This window comes from Catharus ustulatus, chromosome 18 (assembly GCF_009819885.2).
Source record: "Catharus ustulatus isolate bCatUst1 chromosome 18, bCatUst1.pri.v2, whole genome shotgun sequence".
In the NCBI taxonomy this organism is placed as follows: Eukaryota; Metazoa; Chordata; class Aves; order Passeriformes; family Turdidae; genus Catharus; species Catharus ustulatus.
The window spans coordinates 13798025-13822380 of record NC_046238.1 but is presented as its reverse complement, the minus strand read 5'-3'; the positions used below and the strand labels follow the sequence as shown (position 1 = coordinate 13822380).

The 24356-nt window shown below is 49.1% G+C and overlaps 1 protein-coding gene across 4 annotated transcripts in view; it reads left to right on the top strand.

The window, feature by feature from the left end:
• AIFM3 (apoptosis inducing factor mitochondria associated 3) overlaps positions 1-24356 on the top strand; it is a 57520-nt gene that overhangs the window by 3304 nt on the left and 29860 nt on the right. For 2 of the 4 annotated variants that reach the window (XM_033075525.1, XM_033075524.1), the window contains exons 2-3: positions 6693-6838; positions 14692-14905. In XM_033075525.1, coding sequence (XP_032931416.1) covers positions 6808-6838; positions 14692-14905 — 245 coding nt within the window. In that variant the 5' untranslated portion in view covers positions 6693-6807. The remainder of the gene's footprint in view (positions 1-6692; positions 6839-14691; positions 14906-24356) is intronic. The other 2 variants (XM_033075523.2, XM_033075521.2) reach the window with 1 other exon arrangement.

Below are 24356 nucleotides of genomic sequence, written 5' to 3'. Positions count from 1 at the left end.
CTCCAAAGTCTTTCTAATACTGGCACAGGTGTGTAGGAATCTGGTGAGGGTGGTGGCCCACTGCTCAGCTCTGACTAAACACTGTGGGAGTCAAACTAGAGCAAATCCCCAGAAAAGTGAGACAAATGGACAGCCCTTGTAAGAGCACACCAGTGCATGACTGGGAGTCTGGTGCTTGGGGGCTGATGATGTGTCAGGGGTGTGTGGTGGGTCAGGGTGTGTATGTATCTGTCTGGGATGGGGCCACAAAGGATGGTGGTGGGGCTGAGGGATGGGGTCCACTACTGGGTGCCATTGTGTGTGGTGTGGAGGTAGGTGGGAAAGAAGGCTCTGGGCCCTTGTGATGTTTAGGACCAGGTGGATCAGAATCCTTGTGTTCAGAGACCAGAACCTGGGCCGCCACATTGGACAGACTGGGATGGACTGGAGAGGCTGTGGTGGGATCTGTGCTGCACTCTGCTTGTAGGGTGTGACCAAAACAAGTCTGCTGCTGCGACTGCTCCATGGCTCCTGCTGGCGTTGTGTTAAAGACAATATTTTGCATGTGTGGAGAATTGGCAGCGCTGTAGTGGATAGGGTATGGTTTGAGATAAGGGCTTGTTTTTTTCCTCAGCGGAGACCAGAGTCAGAGCCAGCTCTTCTCTGCAAGCATGGATGGTGACACCAGATGCTCTGAGGCTCCAGCTGCCCCCTCCTCTTGGTGTTCCTGCTTGGGGGATGTGGGAACTAGCTTGCAGAGCTGAATGTGAATGGCTGGAACAGGCACATGGTACCCTTCACTCTGCAGAGCAGACAAGCAAGTTTCCCAGATGTTGAGCTCAGTCCTTAAACAGAGCAGAAAAGAAATGACTTGACCTGGACCCTTTAGAGACGTCCATGAAGGATGTCTCAATAAAAAAGTGCTGAGCTCTTCAAATAGCTGTAACATCGTTCTGAGTCCAAAAATTATCTGCAGAAACTGATAAAGCTCCTGAAGGACAAAGTTCTCAGCGCAGAAATAGGCAAATGTTTGCAGACAACAGAACCCAGATTCAATAAAAAGAAAACTTTATTGTATGCACAGGCAGTTAAAAATGGGCAGCTCCTGTTCAGTGCGGAACTGTTGGACATTGCCTTAGAAGACCTATGCTACAAGTGACTGAAAGCTAGAAAAACAAAGCTGCCATGAGGAAGAGAGGGGGAGAGATCCCACACACAGCTGGACTCCTGGCCTTGCCACAATAGGGAGTCCCTGGCCAGAAACAGCCCCAAGGAGCCTGGCAAGGAGGGATGCTCAGACCTGTAGAGGGAGGCAAAAGCCCCCTGGCACTTATGCCAATCTCCAAGTAAGACCCTTCCTGACCCCAAAGTGGCAATGAGCTGTTCCCTGAACATGTGAGCAACTCCTGTGCCCGACTCCTGCAGCTGTCATAGCTCCAGGGCACAGCACAGCTGCCTAACCCCCTTCCTTCCTTCCTCTATTGCAGGTACCTCAGGGAGGCTCAACACCACAAAATACTCCAGAAGTGGAGTATCCTGGAGCAAAAATTAATTTTCAGTCCCACCAGGAGACCATCAGTGCTCCAAAGTGTTGAGGAAGTGAAATCTTTCAACAGCTTCTGTTCCCATTTTTAATGAGTGCTGCATCTGGCAAATGTTTGGATGGGGAGGTCTCTGGTAGTCTCTAGGTGCCAGGAATGGATCTTCTTGTTTTTTGTAGACCACTGAATTTTTCCCACTGATACTCATCTAAAAAGGTCTGGTACCCTTGAGGTCTCCCAGATGTTAGTGGATCCGTTCTCCAAAGATTAAAGTAGAATTACAGTTTGATTCAGGTTGGTATGTCACCCTGCTCACAGTTGGAATTGGGTTAGATGACCACAAGATACTTCTTCCAGCCTAGATTCTTCCATGATCATGGGCAGAAGGTGCAGAGCAAGAGGTGCCATCCTAATGGGAGATGAATACCAGCATAGGCATGACTACAACTGCCCTGGGGCTGCCATGTTAATGCTCAGCATTAAAAGCTGCTGAGAGGTGTCAAGTCTCTTTGACTGACCCTTTGATCCCACTCTCATTGGGAAACAGCCACCCAAGGGCTCACATTGCCTGCCTCTCTTTTGTGGTTTTCATTAGTTCTGCAGTACTGAGAAGTTCTCCCTTGACCTTGGGGAAGTTTTCCTCATCCTGACAGAATGTCTTTGGGAGATATCTCTTGTTGACCTCTGCTTTGAGATCCTGGTGTGTTTCTGAGAAGAAGCCTTCCACATCCTCACATGTGGGGACTTCGGCTTTCCATGGACCTGTAGCCCTTCTCCTTCAGACTGGTGATGTCAATGAAGAGACAGAAGTCATCTCCTTGGGAACAGAGCAGGTCCCAGATGTCCTACTTGTTCTCTTTCCAGTGGTTCTTCAGAAACCTCCTCAAACGTCTTCTAGGTGCTTTGCCAGGTTGTCCCCCAGCTTTCCTCCAGATCCTGCTGCAGAGCACTGCAAAGGAAGCAGAGAGCTCACCTGTGTGGAGAAGACAAAAGTCCTTGGAGTCTCATTTGCTGGACCCATGGCAGAGATCATTCAGGCGTTTCCAGCTGTGGGTGGGAGCCAGTCCAAGCAGTAGTGCCTGGAAATCAAGAGAGGAGAAAGGTTGGCTGAACACATGATCCTGAGCTCCCTGGGGGAATGGAAGTTGGATGCTGATGATGGCAGAAAGGGAGCATCCATTGTCTGGTTTCCTTGGAATGATGGGCATGTTCCTGAGCCTTGGGAACCTGTACTGTGCCCCCAGCAGACCAAGGGCTGGCTTGGGTCTGTCCCAAGAGGAGGACAGGGCAGAGAAGGAGATGTAGCTGTGGGAAGACCAATGCAAAGTCTGGAGGATCTGGGATTGTAAGACCCAGGGACAGAGATGTTTCTTACTCTGGTGGCCACATCCAGGATCCTCAAGAGCTGGCAGCCACTCTAGCATCTTTGTCTCCTCTATGCTTTGGCCCCAGGCAGGGTCCCTACTCTGAGAGCATGTGTTGAGCTGTCACCAAGCCCCTGCCTTCTCTGGCCTCACACCTGCTGGCCTCTGGTGCCAGGAGATCATATCAGTCATCTTCTTGATGACACTGAGAGCTCCCATATCAGTGAGAAGAGGAAATTTGGGACCTGGCCTTGGGAGGAGGGGTTCAATGGGATGGGGAGGGTACAGAGCTGCCTTGAGAGGTGGAGAAACCCCCTGTATCTGTCCAAGGGACCAGGTGAGGGGACTTGTGCTGGAAAAGTGGGAAGGGAATGAGAAGCAGCCCTCTTACCTCTTCTTCCTCTGGTGGCACCCAGGGCTGGTGTGGCCAGGGCAATGGGGGTCAGAGTGATGTCCACAAAAAGGTGAGTGCACAGCCAGAAGCTCAGTGAGGGGGTCTGGAGGAGCCTGGAGAGGCCACAGGGCAGCTGATGTCCATGTGCACCAGGTCCCCCTCACACAGCAGATGAATCATGGCTGAGGGGACTCCATCAACAGTGGCACTAGCATGTCTTTGCTCAGTGCTCCACAGAGGTCTCCAGCTGGAGCTAGCTGGGACTGTAAACTCTCTAGCTGGAGCTAGCTGGGAGTCATCTCTGGAAGATGAGCATGGGGCATGGCTTGGTGCTCATATCTGTGCCAGATTTCAAGGCAGGCAGTGCAGGATAATTTACAGCAGCAGGACAGATGCTGACAGGTGCTGCAGCTGGATGGGAGAAACCTGGGTGCCTGGTGAGGAAATGATACTGAGGCAATAAACACAAATTTATGCTCAGGGGAAAAACATTATTTATACCTAAGGTGTACTAATAGACTTACATAGTTATATAGTTGCCACATTAGCTTTTGGAAAGGATTTTGGAGTCACAGCAGAGCACTTGATTAAAACAGGAGCCTGGGGCACTGCAGAGATCAGAAGCACAGTGCTAATAATAGCTCTGCCAGCACTGCACTGCTCAGAAGTGGTGCAGGCTCTGGATCCTGCTCTGAGCCCAGTGTGAAGTGTGGGCTGGAGTGTCCCTCCTTCCTGCCCTGTTCCTGCCTGCTCATTGCAGATGGGTGCTGTTGGCCATGTTCAGGCCGTGGACACTGGGCTGAGCCACATGGGCTGTCTGGTCTGATATCCCTGACCTGCACTGAGGCTTGATGTTGCTGTATTTTACCTATTTCACTGCCATGCAGGGGAAGTGCTCATGGTCAGTAGCAGTAGACTGTTTTCCATGTTTCTCCGGTTGGAACATTTTACCAACTTCTCCTGTTTGGGAGCAGGCTGGTGTCCCTGGTTGTATGCTTGAGCAGTGCTCTCTGTGGATGATGCAGTTCTGCAGACAGCCTGGTGTAGGGCTGGTTCCTCATTCACAGTAGAGTTTTTAGGCATGGGACTAGTATATTCCTCAGTTGCTTCATATTTTGGTAGCCCACTTGTTCTTGCCCTCTCTGAGCAGATGCTGAAGGTGTTCCTGTTCAGCTATGTGCCACAGAGTGTTGTTTTGTTCAGGAAACAGATGATGAACTGGTTTACCGAGCATGGACACCTTGTTTAGATCAGGCTGGCACCCTTCATGACCTAGCAAGGTTTTACAGGTGATCCTGGGTTTAGCTACATTATGTTGTATATGGGCTTATTTCCTTCTAACAGAGCTTATGGCTTTGGCCATGAATCCTGCAGGATCGAACTCTGGATCGATACCTCTGGATGCCACTAGCGGTGACATGGCCCTGTTGTGCCCCTCGAGTTGGTCTGACAGGGGAGGCTGGTGCCTTCCTTCAACCAGTCTTAGGTGACTCTGAAGCATCTCCATGTGCTTGCTGGGAAAGAGGCTGGGAGCAGCCAGATGGCTTCTCCTCTGATGACATCAGCTGAAATCCTACCAAGAACCATTTTGATTTTGCCTAGGAGTGGAGAAGGGACACCTCTGATAGCAGACACTTCCCTCTGACCCACTTTGGGAGATGCAGATGTCTCCGTGCTTTGGAAAGGCCAGAGGGATCATCAGTAGAGAAATCAGGAGATGTGATTTAAGGTCCAAAGCAGAGGCATCTCAGATGAATGGCTGACATTCCAACATTCAGGAACTCTGACATCTCCCCAAGTCCTCGTTAAAATCAGCCAGAGCATCTAGAAACATCTAGAAACCCACTAGTCCCACTTGAGCCTCACTGGGATTGTTGAAGTTGGAGGAATTCTCTGGTGAGGCCTTGGGCCATAATCCTGTCTTGCCACTGCAGTGTCCACTTCTGCTGCAGAAAATCAGCTGCAAAGAGCTGAGCTGGGTTATCGGGGACTTGGTTTGTTCCCGAGGCACCAGTGGCAGTATTTTATTATATGCACTGAATTGTTGTCCTGTAACACTGATACACCAGTGACTCAAGACTTGGTCTGCCTGGCACAAAGCCATTTTCCCTGTCTTTCTGCTGGTTCTGGCAAAGGGCCCTACAGCAGTTACTGCATGCGACGTTCCCACTCTGTTTTTCCCCACTGCTCCCAAATCTTCCTCTGCGTTTATGCACCTTCTTACATGGTATCTTTTTTTTTGCATTTGCTCTTGCATAAACATTGTCGTGCTGCTTTCCTGGGATACTCTTGGGAGAAGAGCTCTTCCCTCTGCATTTAATAATCCCTCTTTGTAAAATATCAAATAGCACAGGCCTGCTTTGCACCATGGACGAGGCACTGGGCTTCTGTTCCTCTATAGCTTAGATTGCTTATTCAATGTGATCCAGGCTCTGAAGCTGCTTCTGCAACACAGCTGGGGCTTGGCAGAGGTGATGCTATGCACAGAAGGGGAGTTTGAAGGTGTGTTTTGGAGGGATATAGCTGAAAACAGAGGGATATGTCCTACTATATTTGAGTTGATGTTTAAGCTAAGAAGAGAAGGTGCTTGATATCTTTTTGAAAAATATATGACAAAAACATAGTCAATCAGCTCAGTTCAGGTAGGAATGAGTAAAATGAATGAAATATCCTATTTTATTGCCAGTGTGTTTGATGACTCTTTGCTGTTTTCGGGCATGGAATGGAATTGGAAAGGTTTATCTAAATTCTTAGTCTGTACCAAATCTGAGAGCACCACAAGACAAAGGTAATAAGAGAAACACAATTTGACCTTAAAAATTAAAAACAAACAAACAAACAAACAAACAAACAAAAACACCCAAAAAACCCCCAAAACTCAAGAGAGTAAAAACAGGAGGTTGATGCAAAATGGTCTGATACAAAAAACTCTTTCTCTAAATAATTAATTGTTCCTAAGCCAATGTCATTTCTGCAGGAATGAGCATAACTGGCATAGGGGAACTTGTAGGACCGTGCAATAGAGCAAACTTCTTTTTTTTCAGTCTCCTAATAAGAACACAAAACCCCCAACTGAAATGTATTTATGGTTCAGTCATTGTATTTGGGCTGTGACCTGTGTGCTTAGAGCTTTAATTCCCAAGGGTAGGGCTTTTGGGAAGTTATTAAACTCTGGCCATAGATGACATGAGGGGTTTTGATGACTGAATTGATAAACTTTATAACTGAATTTAGCGGTGTGTCCCAGCACTGGGGACCCCAGCAGCTCGTTGTCCCCATGTCGCTCAGGTCACCGGTGTGCCCACAGCGTGTGCCCGCAGTGCTGCCGGCAGCTATCACGGGTTTGCTTCCCCTCCTTGCCGCAGCCACCTTCCGGCCGTACCAGCTCTCACGGAGCTTTTCTGCTCAGCGCAGGTGGGGATCGCCGCGGGAGCTGGGACACGGAGCTGGCCCTGTACCATGCCAGGATGTGCCCGCGCCCTCGCTGAGCTGCCCGGCCCGGCCCCCGCTGCCTGTCCCGCCCGGCACCATGGGAGGATGCTTCTCCAAGCCCAAACCAGGTGATTGCTCTCCGATGCCGAGCCCCCATCCCACTGCGCCCGCAGGAGAAATAGGTCAGCGGTGGACGCTGGCCAGGGGAATGTTAATGCTCGGCTCCTGCAGGGAGGATTACTGGGCTCTTAATCCCCCCAAATTCCTCAGTGCACTCACTCCCAGGCAGGGATCTGTGGGGGGTTGCAGCAGTGCCAGGGGGGCTGGTAGGTGGGTGGGAAGGGAGCTCACCCTGTACCACAAGGGAGGCATCTCTGCCTGGTCACATCTCCGTGTTCTTCACTGCTTTTAACTTTGTGCTGGATCTGGAGCAGAGTTGCCGCCCTCATGCTCCAGTGTAGGTTTAGGTGTCAGCTGTCCCAGCATAGACACTCGGGGCTCCAGCACCTCCCTTCTGCCACAGTTTTGTCATTCACTGGCCGACCCTTGTTTTGTTCTGTGCAGGAAGGGAATGACCTGGGAAGGAGCAGGCCAGGTCCTGGAGCTGCTCTGCTGTTGAGATTTTATTTTCTTGGTGAAGCTTGTCCATCTGTACTGCTTTTGGTAAACAGTAAAAGCTGCTTTTGGGGAAAGCAGCTGTTGACACCTGGACATCAAGGATTCTCCCCTGCGTGGCACAATCTTTCCATGGTTGGGCTGGGTGGGCTCCCTGCTCTGTTCAGTTTGGGAAAGATTGGGTGTATGTGTGAGGGGCAGGGGTGATGCCACCTGCCCAGGCAAACTGGCTGGTTGAGGGGGACCTTGTGTGGAAGTGTCAATGCTCAGCCTTGCCCTGAGCAGGCTGGGGATGGGCAGGCACTGCATGATCACCCGTACTCATCACACCTGGCAGTGCCTGCATGGCCCTGGCACAGGACTCCAGGGAGCAATGGCTGGTCCTGGCATTGTTCCCGAAGCTGCCATGGAGGAGTGGTCCCAGCTCCCATTCTGTAGCTTTTTTTGTCCACCTCAGAGGGAGCTTAGGGTAATCTTTTCCTTGTTACTTGCTTGTGCCCCAGGGCAAGGGGCATCAGAGAATGGTGGTGATCTGTCAGAGCACTCAGCATCCCTGTGTAGCCTTTGTGGGTAGAAAGATATCTTTTGGGGACCTTTTCTTGGCAATTTGTCTTCACTGCCTGAGTCAGGAGGGATTTCAGGTTCAAGGACTAAATGGGTCAGAAGGGCGACAGAAGTTGTGACTCACTGAGCATCCATGGAGTGAGGTCCCTGCATTTATGCAAGGCACAATGAGAAAATAAAGGTGGTTTTTTGCCCTCTGCTGTGATTATGTTATGGATCACCACCAAGGTAATACGGCACTGGACACTCTGACCTGTAAGTTTTCTCTGTGAAAGCCTTGTTTGTATGTTTCCTTAAAATGTTTGAGGAGTAAAAACACATCTAGGAGTAAATGCCTTTGTTGACTAAACTTCTGACAAACTCTGTTATGAGCTCCACTTAATTTTGTATCATATCAGCAAAACTGTGTAATCTTGGATCACTGTTGGAACACCAATGCTCTGCGGGCCTCTTTCCTCTTCCAGATTTTTGTGTATAGCTGTATTTGCATAGCAGGGACAAATGTCTGAAAATGCCATGCTGCAACACACCTCCATCCCTCAGCTCTGGTTTGGATTAGCATCTTCAAAGGCTTCGGACAAGCCTTCCACAGCCCTTGGGTAGCTCAGCACTGACTGCGGGGCTTCATCCCAGGCTTATACAACCTCCAAATGCAAGGAGGTAAACAGAGGCATTTGAGGATACTGATTGTTATAGCAAAGAGTTTCACTGAAGTTTCATATGGGAATTGTACAGTGTTGGAGCTGTACTGTCATTCATGTGGGAATTGCACAGTATTAGTGCAGGACTTTACTATTTGTGGGAATTCACCTCTTCCTTGTCTGAATAAGAAGCAGGGACAGAATAGAGCTATTTGCTCCACCAGTGCTGTTTCCACATGAAGGGAATATTTTGGATGCAGCCTGAGGTGAACAGAACTGATTCAGGCACTTTTTCAACGTGTACATGAGGTCCTTATATGCTCCATCTCCTTCATTACAAGAGAGATCCTCAGTTGCCCTGAGCACCTTCAAGATAATCTTGGCACTGTGCGCATATCACCTTTTGATGAATAGATGAGTGATACAAGAGCTCTGGGGAGTGGAGTCCTGGATCCCTAGATGGCTGTGCTGACTGTACTGCTGGCCAGCCATGAGGTTTGGCTGCTGCTGCAGCACCCATCCCTGGCTGGATATTTGTTTATTAAGAGTTTATGTTCAAACAGTGAAGCAATCTGCTAATTACTGCAGTCCCGCGATGCCAGATCCTCTTCTGAAGGCCCAGTTCTCAATTTCTGCATTATTTTCTCCTTGGGTTTGTCTCAGGTGTATGATGCATTGGGGATGAGTTACCCAACTGCATGGTATTCTAACACCTGCTTCCGCAGCACAGCCAGTTCAGGATAATGGGTGGCAGGAACCATCATCTGCCAGCTCTGTGTGACTTGTGGCAGCTTGGTCTCTGTGCTGGGTATGGTACAGTGGCTTCAAAACCTATAAATTGTGATTCTTCTTCTGCTGGGCTCAGTGTTTGAGAGAGCAGAGCAGAGCAGTTGCTTCTCAGCACATGGGGTGTCTGGGGGTAGGCTTTGCCCTTGCTTGGAGGATGCATTTAGCAGGGAATGTGCTCCCTTCTCACCCATCACTGCTGAAGCGGTGCCGTTGGCTGTGTGACCTGAGCTTGGCTCTGAGCTTGTCCCCAGCCTTGGCTGATAAGTCCTACCTCCTGGTTTTGGACTAATGCACTTGCTGACAGAGCTTCTGGAGAGGGAGAGCAGAGCCAGGCACATTTGACATGGTGGTTTTGTCATTGGCTCTGTAAATTTTAATAGAATGATAGAATCACAGAATGGTTTGGGCTGGAAAGGGTCTGTAAAGACCAATAGTTTCAACCCCCTGCTGTGAGCAGGGACACCTTCTGCTAGACCAGGTTGCTCCAAGCCCTGTCCTTCCCGGCCTTGGAAGGAGGGAAGTGGTCCATAAAAATGGTTTGGAGTCTCTTTGAGACCATCTGAAGTCCCTGTCATTGGGGCTTGTAGTTGAGGTGGGGTGGGTGAGCCCAGGGAATGCCTGGAGAGTGCAGCACTGGTAAGGCACAGTAAGCCCCAAACATGTCCTATGTTGGTGGATTTATTCTGTACTGGCTTTGGGAAAATAAACCCTTCTGGGGTAAACTGAGATGTCTGACTGTGCCTACTGGTCCCTCCGGCATCACCTCTTGATGCATTTCTGGTTTCCACTGCTCCCAAAGCTGTTGGCACCATACAACCAGCACCAGATTGTTCCCTGCCCTCAGGGGTCCTCTGGCCTGTGCTTTCAGCCCTGAAGTGGTACACCCTGAGGCATCACAAGGTTTTGAGGCTGGGGAAGGCAGACACACTGCTCTCCCCTTGGCAGCTCAGCTCCTCCATCCCCTATTGCCAGGCATCTTCATCTTATGCAGACTGCCCTTGGCTCAAGTCAGCTCTTGGCTCGTGTCAATTCTTGCTTCCCATATTAACTCAGTATTTTCCTCGTTTCTAGTATTTTAAATATCAGGTACTGGAGGTACAACCTGTCAATGGCCCAATATTCTTAATTTAAATTTAGCACCCAGAAGGGCTCTCAGCCATACTGGGAATCCAGTCCTGTGACAGAGAAGTATTGGGGCATCTAATTGTCCTATTTTTTTAAAAAAGAATGCCTGTGATTCTGCACTGCTGCCCAGCCACCTGCTAGTACTCTGCTTTGGGATCGATGTCAATGGTTCCAGCCTCACATCTGAAGTATCTCTCCAAGAGCAAGCAGAGGCTTTGACTTGTCCCACAAGGCTGTGAATAGTGATGGAGAAGGTATAAATTCACAGGACATGTAATGGGATATTCAGGACTGACTGCTTGTGTGAATGACATCAAGGCAAAGCACAAGAACATTGTGGCCACAAGAGAAAAACAACACCTGAACCAACTGTGATAAATGGTGTTGGGACATAGTTCCTGATTGTATGTGAAGGATCCCAGCAGTGCTTGACCTAAAGGCTGAAAACCTGGGAGAAAAAAAATTGAGTCAAAATTTATAGTCTTGTCAAGAGTCTGTATTTTAAATGATTCTGTGAGTTTGAGGAGCTGACTCAGGATTTTTGGGTAGTGAGAGTTTGCAGGCCTGAGGTGTATGTGGATATGTGATATGAGCAATTGCTAATGCTGAGCTGGTTCTTCTGTTTTTTCTATATTCTTATAAAGTCTTTCCAGCCCTGGCCTTCTGGTTCTTCATCTATGTAAGCATATATCTATAGAGGTATCTTAAAAATGTGCATGAACTTAAACAAACACATACACGCACATTATAAGTGATGGTGGCACAGGGCAAGCAGGCACATCTCTGTCTCTTTCTCTCATCTATATCTATACCTATACATACATAAATCTTTATACATATTTTAATCTGTATCATCTATGTCTGTACCTTTATGGCCATAGCTGTGTAGGAATATCCATATTTATATCCATATCTCTACCTATATTCTTGAGGAGTTGACTACTGTCTAGAAGTGTGGTCACATGCCTAAAACTTTCCAAACAGTTTGCTTTAAGGTCCAGACACTCTTCTAGCATCTATAGGATATGACTGTCAAAGAGCTGGAACACATTAACCCCAGCCCCATTGTACCAATCGGATTTCAGAATTAAACTTGAGTTTATAAATATTTCATTTAAATGTCATTTTCCCTGATGGCAACTGAACCAGTTTGCTGGGTCAGCTCAGGTGCTGCTTAGTCCTGGATTCCTGGAGGGATCATCCCTCGGGAATGCAGGTTTCAGGCCAGAGGGATACCCCGTGAGGGGCTGAGAGGCATGAGAAGGAGGAGGACATGGGGGTAACAAAGGGTTGCTGAGAGGCAAGTGGGATATGCCCCCCACAGAGGCAAGCGGTGAAGTGTGGGGCCCAAAATAGGAGAGGGAAGATTTTATAACTTTTTTTCTTTTGCTCTGGACATTTGTCCATCAGTGTAGGTAGGTGCCAAGTGGGATGGCTGAGTGCCAGAGACGTGCTGCTTCCTGCATATGTTTTTCTAACTGAGGAAGAAGGGAAAAGCTCAGAGCTGCATTTCCATCTTCATCTCTGCAGGTTCATTTGCCTGTGAATCAGTGGGCACTCCATGTGCTCACCTGACCCAAACTGCTCTGGAAAATGAAGTCCTGGGCATCACCTAAGTGTGAGATGGGAGTTGTTGCCTGCAGGATGAATTCACTGATATCCATGTCCCCCTCACCATTAGGGCTCAGAGCCACCAGCTTTCTCCAACCTTTTTCTCATCCTGCGACATGGTCTAGCTCTGCAGTCTGGCTGCAAGGATGCACAGCCACATTTTCAGCAGATTGTGAAATCATATGACATCAGCCTCCTGTTTCTTGAGCCAAAAGTATTTCACTGGGACTGGCATAAATGGGTATTCATTATACTTCCAAACTCTGTCCTGGAAAATCCATATCTGCTTTTCCTAGTGCCCTAGGGAAGCAGTGCTTATGGAGAGCAGCCTCTTCACTGTGTGCCTGCAGCAGCTGGGCTGCTTCTCTAGAGCTCCAGGAACAGATTTGCTCATAGCAATGCGAGTTTTTTAATGCATGGTGCTGGCCCTATTCATTTGCATTAACTCCTGCAGCTGCAAGACCATAGCCGAAGGTGATGTTTTCTGTTTGTTCATTGTTCATACACAGAAAATCACTTTCCTGGATCTGTCTATCACTACCCCGGTGAATCCTGGGCGAGCACGGGGATTTGGCACTTTGGCAAAAAGCCATGCATCCCTTGCCTTGCTGTGCATGCACAAACAGCAGAAATGTGCAGGACTCCTGAGATAGCCGCCTGCCTCCAGGGCCAGCATAGCCAGGGTCACTTGCTTTTCTCCCTTTCAAAATTCTTCTCCCTGGCTTGTTCTTCCACCGTTCTCTCAGTATTCTTGCAATAAAAGGTTTGGGACAACAGATGAAGCCGGGAAGACCCAGCATCCGGCAAACCTTGTAGAAGGGATTTTTTTACCCTTCCTCTGCCTTTCCTTAACCTGTTTAGTTTGTGAACTTTATCTTCTACACAGATTTTCCTGTTCATGACATTTATAAGATGGGGAAAGCTCAATGATTTCCCATGTACTTGAGACACCTGATCAGTCTCTGGCACTTTCCCCTGGCTTGCTATAAAACTCCCTGGTGTTTATTATTACAGTAATTTCATGATTATAAGGCGCAGCATTTTGACTAAAGTTTTGGTCCCAACCCGGAAGTGTGTCTAGTAATCCTGAGCAGCCAATATATGGAAATTTCAGAAATTTGCCAACCCGGAAATGTGAGCCTGCAGCAGCCCCGAGCTGAGTGAGCCGGAGCCCGCCTGGCCCCAGCAGCGGGGCAGTGGCAGTGCTCCCTGGCCCCGGGCAGTGGGGCAGTGGCCAGGGGCGCTCTCCTGCTTCCCGGTGGCAGTGACCAGGGGCGTTACTCCCCGGCGGCAGTGACCAGGGGCGTTACTCCCCGGCGGCAGCGGTGAGCGCGGCCGGGGCTGCTCCCTGGCAGCCGCCTCGAGCGGGGTCCGGGCCGAGCCAGTAAACCCCGTGATCCTGCGATTCTGTTACTAATTGGCAACTTTGTGAAAGTTGCACGCGGATCCTCGCTGTGAACGAAAGTGCGGCTTATAATCAGGTGCGGCTTATGTATGGACAAAGACACCCAGAGGTGCGGCTTATAATCAGGTGCGGCTTGTAATCGTGAAATTACTGTATATTAATGGCTTTAGCTTGATGAAGCCCCTAGGAGATAAAGTGATGTTTTCCACTTTGTAATGTGAGAGCTCATCAGTGGCTTCTGATGCTGCTGTGACCAGCTTGGCCAGCCTGGGCATGGGGTGGGTCATGGGGGTGTAGCTGGGTGGGCCTGTGAGGAGGGTGGGTGAGCGCTGCCCTTTAGGGAGCTCATATCAACACAGAATGACAGAATGTTTTGGGCTGGAGGAGGTCTTAAAGCTCACCCAGTTCCACCCCCTGCCCATGGCCAGGGACACCTTCCATTATCCCAGGTTGTTCCAAGCCTCATCTAACCTGGTCGTGGACACTTCCAGGGATAGGACAGCCACAGCTTCTCTGAGCAAACCTGTGCCAGGCCCTCACCACCCTCACAGTAACTTCTGCATGTCCTCACCTGGGTGGCTGAGGAGAGAGCCTTTGCTCCCCACTGTACCTGCTCCCATGTGTCCCTGGATCCTCTGGTCCCCAGGGCAGGGATGATTTATTGTCAGACCTGTTCACTGGTGTGCACATGAGAAAAACAGACCATCCTTGTTTCTCTCACCTATTGTTGAAGAGTCGCTCTACACTCAAAACCTCATGTGGAAACTATTTTGGATATTTCTAGTTCCATATTAATTGGTCTCCATCTATTGAAGCAACTTTATGCACCATGCAGTGTTGGCTTTCTCTTTCAGTTAACATTACCTACAAACAATTAAAGGGGTTTTTGAAGTCTGTCTGAGCTCCAGAGACCTTGGCATGCCTCATATGGAGCTGCCTGAAGCTGTTTTCCTCTAAACAGGACAAGAACTGTACCTGAGAGGTTGTTTTGCACCAATGACTCATGTCTGCTTTCAAGAATATGTGCTTCATGAATGCGAAGTGCCCAATGCAGAAACAGAGGAATAATGGGCTCAGGTAATCAAGTCAAGCTTGATGTTAAATGTTTTATCTTCCAAATCAAGCCAACAAAAACTAATTCCAAGTTCAGGGAAGGAAGGATTGATAGAACAGTGAACAGCAGCAAAACCTCTTGCTTCATTTTAACAATGGTTTTGGGTTATTCCTGCAGTTGAAGTGAAAATTGAAGTTGTGATACCTGAGAAGGAGAGAAGCAAGGAAGAGATGTCACCCAATGGGAAAGCCAGCCCTCTGATCTACAAAGTCAATGGGACTGCCCGTCACTACCACCTCGAGGACCATCCAATTGCCAGCAACCCCTACCACAACCTAAAGGATGTAGTAGAAGCATCCGTGTGCCATGTGAAGGACCTGGAGAATGGACAGTAAGTACCCAAAGTTTTTGCAGACAAAACTTGAGAGACCTTCTAACCTAACCTCTCTTGTTCTTTAGAGTTGTTGCAGATGATAATTTAACTTTGTAAGCTTTTTTATATCTTTAAAAAATACATCATGGACAAGTGACAGCTGTTTTTACCGGAAGGTCTGCTATTCCCTGCATGATCTGGACTGGGACTTGTCTCACAAAGAGGTGATGTTCTGTAGCAGAATTTCTCAGAAGGCTTTGCTCAACTTGTGTTAACCAACCTAGATATTTTTTTAAAAAATGTATAGCTTTAGTGATTTTACAAAACAACAGGAGTAGCATATGGGTGGAGCTGATGGGGCGGGTCATGTGCTCCATTCTGTCTGCAGTGCTTGGCTCTTCCAGCTGAGCTCATCAATTTGCTCTTTCACTAAGGATGCAGCTTTTCAGATCTTTTGCAAATGAGAGCACATTTCAGCTGGCACATTCAGTGCCCTGATTTAATTTTCTGAAGTCTAAAGAGTACCTGTCCCAATCACTGTGCTTTACAGGTGCCTCTTTCCTGGGATAGAAGTACAGGTTCCATTGATATCTCAGAGGGCTCCACCTGTATGTAAAAGAAAATAGTTTGGAACAGCAACAAAAGCTGTGTGGGACACAGCACAAGTCTGGCAGCTCTTTGCTTTAAATTGAAGTATTGCCTGTGATAGTATCCAAGAACAATCCATGTGCTGTGGACTACTTTGTGCTAAACTTAAGGGGCTTCATGGGCCATAAATTAATTTTCTTATGCAAGTTCATCCAGGAATAAACTTTTTTGTTGTTGTTGTTGTGGTTTTTTGATTGTTTGTTTGTTTTAAATTTTTTATTTTATTTTATTTTATTTTATTTTATTTTATTTTATTTATTGCAATGGGAATTTACGTATTATACCATTCTACAAAAGACTGGACTCTGTTGAATTAAATCTTCACATGATGTGGAGCAAGTTGCTTGGCTTGTATCCTGGTTCCAACCAGGAAAAGGTTAATTTTTGCAGTAGCCAGGAGGTGCATGACCAGAACCTGGACATTATTCTATACAACCTCATCTCATTGCCAAGGCAGGGAAGGGAGTTTTTTGCAGGGACAAGTGGTTCCTTCTGGTTGAGTAACTGTGGAGGACAGAGCGTGGTGCACAGGTTTAGTGGGGTAATGCTGGTTCCAAGCCTCAGGGAGTAGGGCAGTGAGCTCTGAGCTCTGGGTGACCATTTTGGCATGCGAGTCACTCTCTCTTTTGTACCCTTGTGTTATTAATATTCCTGCTGTTACTGTTGGTTTTCTTCTCTCATTGCTATTTGCAGTATATTGTTATCTCAGCCTATGATCTTTGCCTTTTTTGACTCCAATTCTCCTCCAGCCAGCCACAAATGGGGAGGGAAAGTGAGAAGCAGCATGGTTTTAATGGGAGCACTAAATTGGCGAATTCCATTCCTAAACCACAGCAGCCTTATTTAACACCCAACATGGGGTGGGAAGGGTTGAGTTATCAACATATCTGCCCAGAGAGGGCTGGAAACAAAATTTGATCTAAGCATTTGTTGTATTAGGTACAGAGCAACTGGCCACAATGTTGCTTGGTCTGTTGATGTGGGCGTGTTACTTCACCCTATCTGTATTTTCATATATGCTCTCTGTGCCCATCACAGTGCTCCTTTTGAGAGCAGGGAAGGGGTCAGGAGCACCCTGTTGGTGCACTGTGGGATATTGGTTGATGACACGATAACACTGAGGACAATGAGGGCCGTTTGGGTTGTGTATTCAGTGTTGATCTCCTGCCTTGTCCTTGGGTGCTGCCTCTGAGAGTCCATTAATAATCATACCCAATCTGTGGGAAGAATGGGGAAGAAGGTTTCTTGCAGGTTTCACCATCTTTTCCTCCTTCAAGCCTGTGACAACAGCTTTTGAGGGTTTTGAATTTCCCTTGGATGTTAAGGAAAGCGTGTTCTTGTTGCTAAGTCTTCCAGATCTCCTCAGTGCAGTCCACACCATGTTTAGAGTTACAAAAGAGATTTTTATGAAGATCATTTAGAGATCTGCCGCAGGGGTGGATAGTCATGAGTGGCATGTGATGTGGCAGAAACAGGACTGTTCTGCTCCAGTGGTTTGGAAGTTCACCCCTGAACAACTACCGGATCCTGATAAAATGGGAGAATATTTGAAAGAAAAATGCTGTGGCAGTTCCACTGAGGTGAAAAGTTATGCAGTGTGTTGGGCCCTGGTTACTATTTATCAGACAGTGCTCCATCCTAGACAGCGCTTTCAGGGAGAGGAGGAGGAAGGTGAAGCAACAGGCACCATGGGTACTCCAACTGCAGCTGAACCAGAGCAACAGCCCACACCAGGAGCACTTGCCCCTTTATGGAAGAAGACACCCAAGGCAAAATCTGTTCGTTTAGTGAGGGATGAAGAGGAACCAGGACCCTCAGAACAGGAGGAAGAAGCAGAGCCAGAGACAATCACCCAATCCCTACGTGTGAGTTGTGGGATATCTGAAAAGACACCAGCTGCCAGCTGGGAGAGACCCTGGTGACCTGGCTGCTCCAGTGCTGGATTATCGAGGCTTACAGTATGGAACTAGGTGGTAGTGAAACCAAAGAACTGGGATCCCTGTCCTGGAGTGTGAGCACTGACAAGGTCTTGGGGGTTTTTGTCCCATAAGTTGCTGGGAACAGGAACGACTGGGTACTTAAGAGAGACAAAAGAAGCTGCCAAGCTCAGGGGAGGAGGGCATCTGGCTGCACTTCTCTTATCTGAGATATCTCTGGGAGGGGCAGAGAGTTGGGCTGGTAAAAGACTGGGCTGGGGCAGCTGCTGGCTCTCTCTCCCTCGGGTGAGGGAATTCGCTGTTGCTGCCGGAGCCCAACCCAGTCCTGCTCCTTCTACTGTGGGATTAGCCTTTTGCTTGGGATAGCAGCCACTGAACTGGGACCTTATTAACACCCTGCCCCACTGAAAAAAAGGGCTGTCACCATCTGCTTGGGAGCTGTCAAGCCTTTGCCATTCTTTTGCCACTGCTCAGAGTTTTCCCTGCTCTGCAGCCCTGCAGGCCCTGCCTGCTGGGACCCCCATGGTTACAGCTACGGCTGCGGAGTTCGATACATCTGGTCTACCACCCGGGGATGTTTTTGCTCATTCCTACCGTTCAGCTTGCTGCTCCCCATGGTCCTGCTGGGGCACCGGGAGCAGCCGCCCCTTTCTCCATCCCCTCCCATCCTGGCACAGCCGCCATCACCGCATGCTCTCTGAGCCCGCCCCACAGCGCCCCCTGCAGCCGCGGGGGAATCATTGCACCCGCCCTGCCTGGCTGGGAGCCAGCAGCGCCCCTGCCGGCCGTACCCGGAACTGCACCAAGGCGAAAGTGCCTGTGGCGAGAGAAGGCTGGGACTGGGTCTGGGGGTCTGTTTGTTGGGAATGCCATGGCTGTTGTTTGTTTGCCTCGTTATACTCACTAGTAAAGAACTGCTATTCCTTTCCTTATATTTTTGCCTGAAGGCCACTTAATAATGTGGAGGGAAGGGGGTCATATATTCCATTTCAATGGAGGGTCCTGCCTTCCTTAGCAGACACCTGTCTTTCAAAACAAGACCCAAGGGAATTCGGAAGAGGACAGAAACTCTCATCTCTGGAGGTGGCTCCTCTCAAGCATGAAGGAAAGGTGTTCTCGCAAAGATATCAGATTCCAATGGATATGTCCAAAAAACTGCCAGTTTTGTCCCCATCAGCCATCAGGAAGGAGACATGGGCTTTCCTAGGAGCTATGGAGGATGCATATTCCAGAGTACAGTCAGATTGTCAGCCCTCTCTATCATGTGACACAGGAGAAGAATGATTTAAAGTGGGGTCTTGAAGAATAAGAACTTTTGAAACAATTTAAACAGGTGATTGTTGATGCAGTAGTCCTTGGACTAGTCAGGACAGGACAGGCTGAGAAAGATGTGCTCTACACCACAGCCAGGAAGAATGGTCCTTCTGGAGCCTCTGGGGTTCTGGAGTCAGATATACAGAGGATCTGAGGCCTGTTACGCTAAATGAAAAACAGAGACTGGCAATTTGTTAAGAAGTTTGATCTGCTTCAGAAGTGATTAGCATGGAAGAACAGTTCCTTCTGGCGCCCCAACTATCAGTGTTGGGCTGGGTGTTCAAAGAGAAAGTCTCTGCCGTACATCAATGCCACTGATGTTACCTGGAGTAAGTGGTTTGGTCTGATCACACAGCAGGCTCAGATAGGAAATCCCAATCACCCTGGGATCTTGGGAATCATCACAAACTGCCGCAGTTTTGGAGACAGGAAAGTGGCAAGACCATGAACCGAGACCATGCAGCAGCAGCCAAGATTTATTGATGTCCATCCCTTGTATAGGGGCTTTGAATTTCCCATACGACCATGATTGGCTAAAGGTCTTAGCTCTGCCCGGCTCACTGGCCAATGATACGGGTCAATGATTCATGGTTCAAAGGGATTGGCTGGGGTCCCCTTGTTTGAGCTTGAATTCAGCCAATCACTTTCATACCTGGGACTTGTTTACTTCTATTCTCTAACAGCTAGGCTGGTCCAGTCAGTGTCTGTTAGGCCAAATTGCCTGTGCAGCTACAGACCAACTGGAGCTGTCACAACAAACTGGCCCTAAGGTGAAAATTTCAGACTGTCATCAGAAGAGGAGGAGGAGGAGAAGGTGACGTGCCGAGGACGCCCCACTCATATAATCAGCTCCCTGAAAATGAAAAGCAATGTGTTCTCTTCACTGACAGCTCCTGCCTTATCACAGGGATGCATTGAACATGGAAGGCTGATGTACGGGGCCCTACACAGTGAGTGGCAGAACGTATTGATGGGCAAGGTGGATCAAATCAGGTTGCAGAGTTGAAAGCCTTCCAGCTGGCTTTAGATATTGCTGAGAGAGAGAAATGGCCAATGCTCTACAATGACTCATGGACGGTAGAAAATGCTCTGTGGGGGTGGCTGGAACAATGGAAAAAGACCTAGCAGCACAGAGAGACACCCATCTGGGCTGCTGAATTGTGGCAAGACATTGCTGCCTGGACAGAGTTGGCTGTCAAAGTCTGTCATGTGGATGCACATGTCTATAAGAGTCAGTGTCCTGGTTTGGAGTACATGTGTCTGCTAAGAAAGGCAGGAGCCTCTGTTTGAAATTAAGAATGTAAACCTCCTCCCTCCAAATTACTATAATTTTGAAATTAAGGGACTCTCAAGGAAAGCTATGAGAAATAGGAATTACAGTTCTTTACTAGGATAATTTAAATAGAAATACTGTATTACAGAGAACAACCCCAAAACACTGACAGTCAGAATACAACCTGACACTCCATCAGTCAGGGAGTTGGTAGCAGTCCTGTTAAATGGTGGCTGCAGTCCTCTTGGAGTGACAGATGTGGTTCAGTTGAAGCAGTGATCCTGTAGAAGGGTACAGTTTTCCTCCGAAGTTCCATATGTGGTGATATGGATGGTCCAGCTTTCCTCTGGAATCCAGTGGAAAAAAGGACTACCTGGTGTTCCAAATCTCAGTTTTTACCTTGGTAGGAAAGGCTTGGCTCCTCCCCCTGGCTGGAGCATTTGCCAATGGGATGATGGCATTTTATCAGTCATACAGTGGGACTCAATGGGCCATTAACAGAAGATACCTCCCTGGAGGAAGGATGGGTTGTGAAAAGATAAAGATGACTGCCCCACCTGGTTTTAAGGGATGGCCCATTAGCAGATAATATCTCCTGTGGAGATAAGGATTACTGCCCCACCTGGTCTCAACAGATGGTGATGGAATACACACTTTCGGTCCCATCCTGTATTGCAACCCAAGACAGTCAGGCACTGAAGAGTGTCGCAACAATGGGCAGGTGGATTGAGCTGTCAAGATTAAAGTATCTGAGGTAGGTCTGGGCTAGCATGATAAAGGCGAATTATTTCTGGCTCAGTGGGCCCAAAATACCTCAGGCCATCAAGGAAGAGATGCAACGTGGCCTTGTGATTAAGGGGTGAACTTAACTATGGACGCTATATCCTGGATAATCCGTGGTTGGGAAAAGTGCGCTGTGATCAAGGAGGCCAAGTGGGTAAAGCTCCCGTGGTCCGGGGGGTGGTGGTGAATGTAATTATGAAGAGGCCTGGCAGATGGATTGTGTCACACTGCCGCAAACCTGCTGCCAAGGCAAGCATTAGGTGCTGACAATGGTAGAAGGCATGACTGAATAGCTGGAGACACAGCTCATGTTTTACACCACTGTCTGGAATACCGTTTTGACCCTTGTAAAACAAATCCTGTGGCAACACGGCGGCACTGAAAGAATTGAGTCAGACAATGGGACTAATTTAAAAAGTATCCTTATAAACACCTGGGCTCTGTTAAAGGTTCGGAGGAACTGGGCTTACAAACACTGGACAAGGTATTGAGTGCGTGTACCATATTCCCTGTCATGCACCAGCCCCTGGGAAAGTGGAATGGTGCAATGCACTGTTAAAAACGACATTGAAATACAGTAAATTCACGAATACAAGCCGCACTGAGTATAAGCCGCATCTCTGGGTGTTGGCAAATATTTCGGTTTTTGTCCATAAATAAGCCGCACCCGAATATAAGCCGCTCTGTCGTTCGCAGCGAGGGCCCGCGTGCAATTAGTAACAGAACCACGGGGGCGGAGTTTACTGGCTTGGCTTGGGCTGTGCAGGCTCGGCCCGCTAGGGGCTGCTGACGGGGCCAGGTGGCCCAGCCCGGCGCAGCCGCTCGGGGCCGGCCGCCGCTGCCACTGGGCTCGGCCACCCCGGGTCGGCGCTGCCCCGCGGTGGCAGGCAGGGACGAAGCTTCCCCCGCTCCTACGGCAGCGGCGGCGGGCGGGGACGGAGCTTTCCCGCACCCGTGGCGCCGGCGGCGGGCGCGGACAAAGCACCCCACCTCCTCCCCGAGCCGTGGCAATGGCTGTGCGGGCTCCTGTTGGCTCCCGAGCCATGGCAATGGTGGCGCACACTTCCCCCACCACCTCCCCGGGCCGCGGCAATGGCGGCGCCCCCCCCCCCCCCCCCCCCCCCCCCCCCCCCCCCGGGCTGCGGCAGAGGAGGGAAGAAGAGAGCTCTCCCGCCTCTCTCCCCGCCCCCCGTGCTGCCTGCAGGGAGCCAGGGCAACACAGTAACACTGTAACAATCGCGGAAATGCCGGCTTTTACTGGCAGGTGCTTGGCTCGGCACCCTGGCTGGCACGTCTGGGGTTGTAAATGTCAGAAAATTATTCACATATTAGCCTCCCCCGACTATTAGCCGCACTTCTGGGTTTCCACCAAAATTTTTGTCAAATTGCTGCGGCTTGTATTTGTGAAATTACTGTAAATGGGTGGTGGAAGCTTCAAACACTGGAATCTATGTTTAGTGAAGGTCACATTGTCAGTCAACACCAGAGGGTCCACCAATCGGGCTGGCCCTGCCCAATCAAAACCTCTATGTAGTATAGAAGGAAATAAAGTCCCTGTGGTGCATATGAAGAATGTGTTAAGAAAGTAAGTTTGGATCCATTCTACCTCAAGCAAAGACAAACCCATCTGTGGGATTGTTTTTGCTCAAGGATGTGGGTGCCTTTGGTGGCTGATGCAGGATATCCCTCAAGGAGATTTGACATGTGGAGGTGTGGGTGACCTACTGCCACCTGTGGAGGTGAGCAATGGCAGCAGGGCTGGAGAGGAGCAGGGCAGAGCACAGGCAGCAGCCAGAATTGCCTTGATGGTGGAATGAAGGAAAAGGGGGAGTCTGCCTTGGGGAAATACTGGTTGCACAGGGAGGGTTCTATTGCATGGTCAAGATGCAGCCTCGCCTGCTGCATCTGAAGGTGTCCCTGCCCATGGCAGGGGATAGAATGAGACGGTCATTAAGGTCCTTTCCCACACAAACCACCCTGTTATTCTGTGAATAGCTAGATTAACTGGGGAGCAGGGAGTATGATAGAAGAAAAGATTTGGAGAGCTCTTCTGGCTGCGGGGAAGGTGAGGAAGAGCTGGCTGCAGCCTGTGAGAACATACTTGGCTGCAGGTGGCCATAGCAGGGAGCTCCTCAGCTGAAGCCAGGGCTAGGAACTGGTGTTAGTCTGGGAGCTGGTCCCATGTTCATCAGCTGCTGCAATGTGCTACGAATGTGACAGCAGACATGCCAACACCAGATAATTTAGGTTGAAAATAGCTGTTTTCTAGCAGGCTGAGTCCAGGTCAAGGTAGGAGTGCTGTGAGAGGGTCCCACAACTCATGTGAACAATAGGCCAAGCCAAAGGAGTCCCCTCGTGCTGGCAACGAGAGGGATTTTCAGGGATGATTCTCCCAAGGAGTGTGCTGGGCAGTGGTGTGCATGGGCATGGCATCAGCGCAGAGTGCTGGCATGAGGCTTTGGGCACTGCTGCCTTGCATTAGTGGAGCCTGCAAGCACAAAGTATGCTTTCTGCCCAACCTTTATGTTTTTCTGCTACTAACACAGCCTCAGCAGAACTGAGATGCAGAAAGATACAGCCTAAATAGAACGACAGAAAACAGCCCCCCAATGCTCTCACAGCTCTCGAGCAAAGGTCCTTTACAGCCCAGAGCTGAGATTTAGCTGTGCTTCCCAAGTGGGGAGTAGGGTAGGACAACAGGACAAATTCCCAACTGAATAAACAGCTCAGCAGGGTGCAGACAGTGTAAATCATTCTCTGGATTACTCTGGAGTGAATGCAGGATGGGAGCCTTGCAGGTGGCTCTGTGCTGGCTTGAAGAGACGAGGTCTTGTTTTTGACTCTCTGAGCTCACACATCTTCTTGGGTATGCTGTAAATTCTTTAACTTATCTTATCTTATCTTCCCAGGGAGTTATGGTTGCCATTGAGCAGGTTTTATCAGCTGAGGAATGCAGAAGGACTTGTACTGCTCCGTTCCCCTTGTGCAGAGGGAAGAGCTCCAAGTGCTGAGTGTCCTGCTTGGGGAGGGAGCAGAGCTGCATCTCTGAGGAACATGGTTGCTGAATTAATGGGGCAAAAGGCAGGCGTGTGAACTCTACTGGTTTTCACCCAAGGTGGCAAGGAAATTGGGAATTTAGGCATTTGTCACTGAACAGTTGGTGCAGGTTGCCTAAAGTCTGACTTGAGATAGGTTTGAGGGTCGAACAGAACTGTTGGTGGGCTGAGCCCTGTTCTCATCTCCATGACTTCAAAGCAGAGCAGGGCAAGTGTCTATGTAGCCTGAGGGCAAGTAATGGGATTGAGTTGGGATGTTATCTGAGAAGGATGAGCATGCAAAGTCTGTCCCATTCTTCTGAGATGCTGGAACCTGGTATGCATGAATAGCATTCTGGAATCACACAAGGTCAGTGACTTCTTTGAGCAAGTGGGGTTTGCTATGGCCGCTGTGATGTGTTTGGCACCTCAAAGGCAATGTGCTGGGATAGCTGTAGAGATGGTCCTCTCCATGCAGT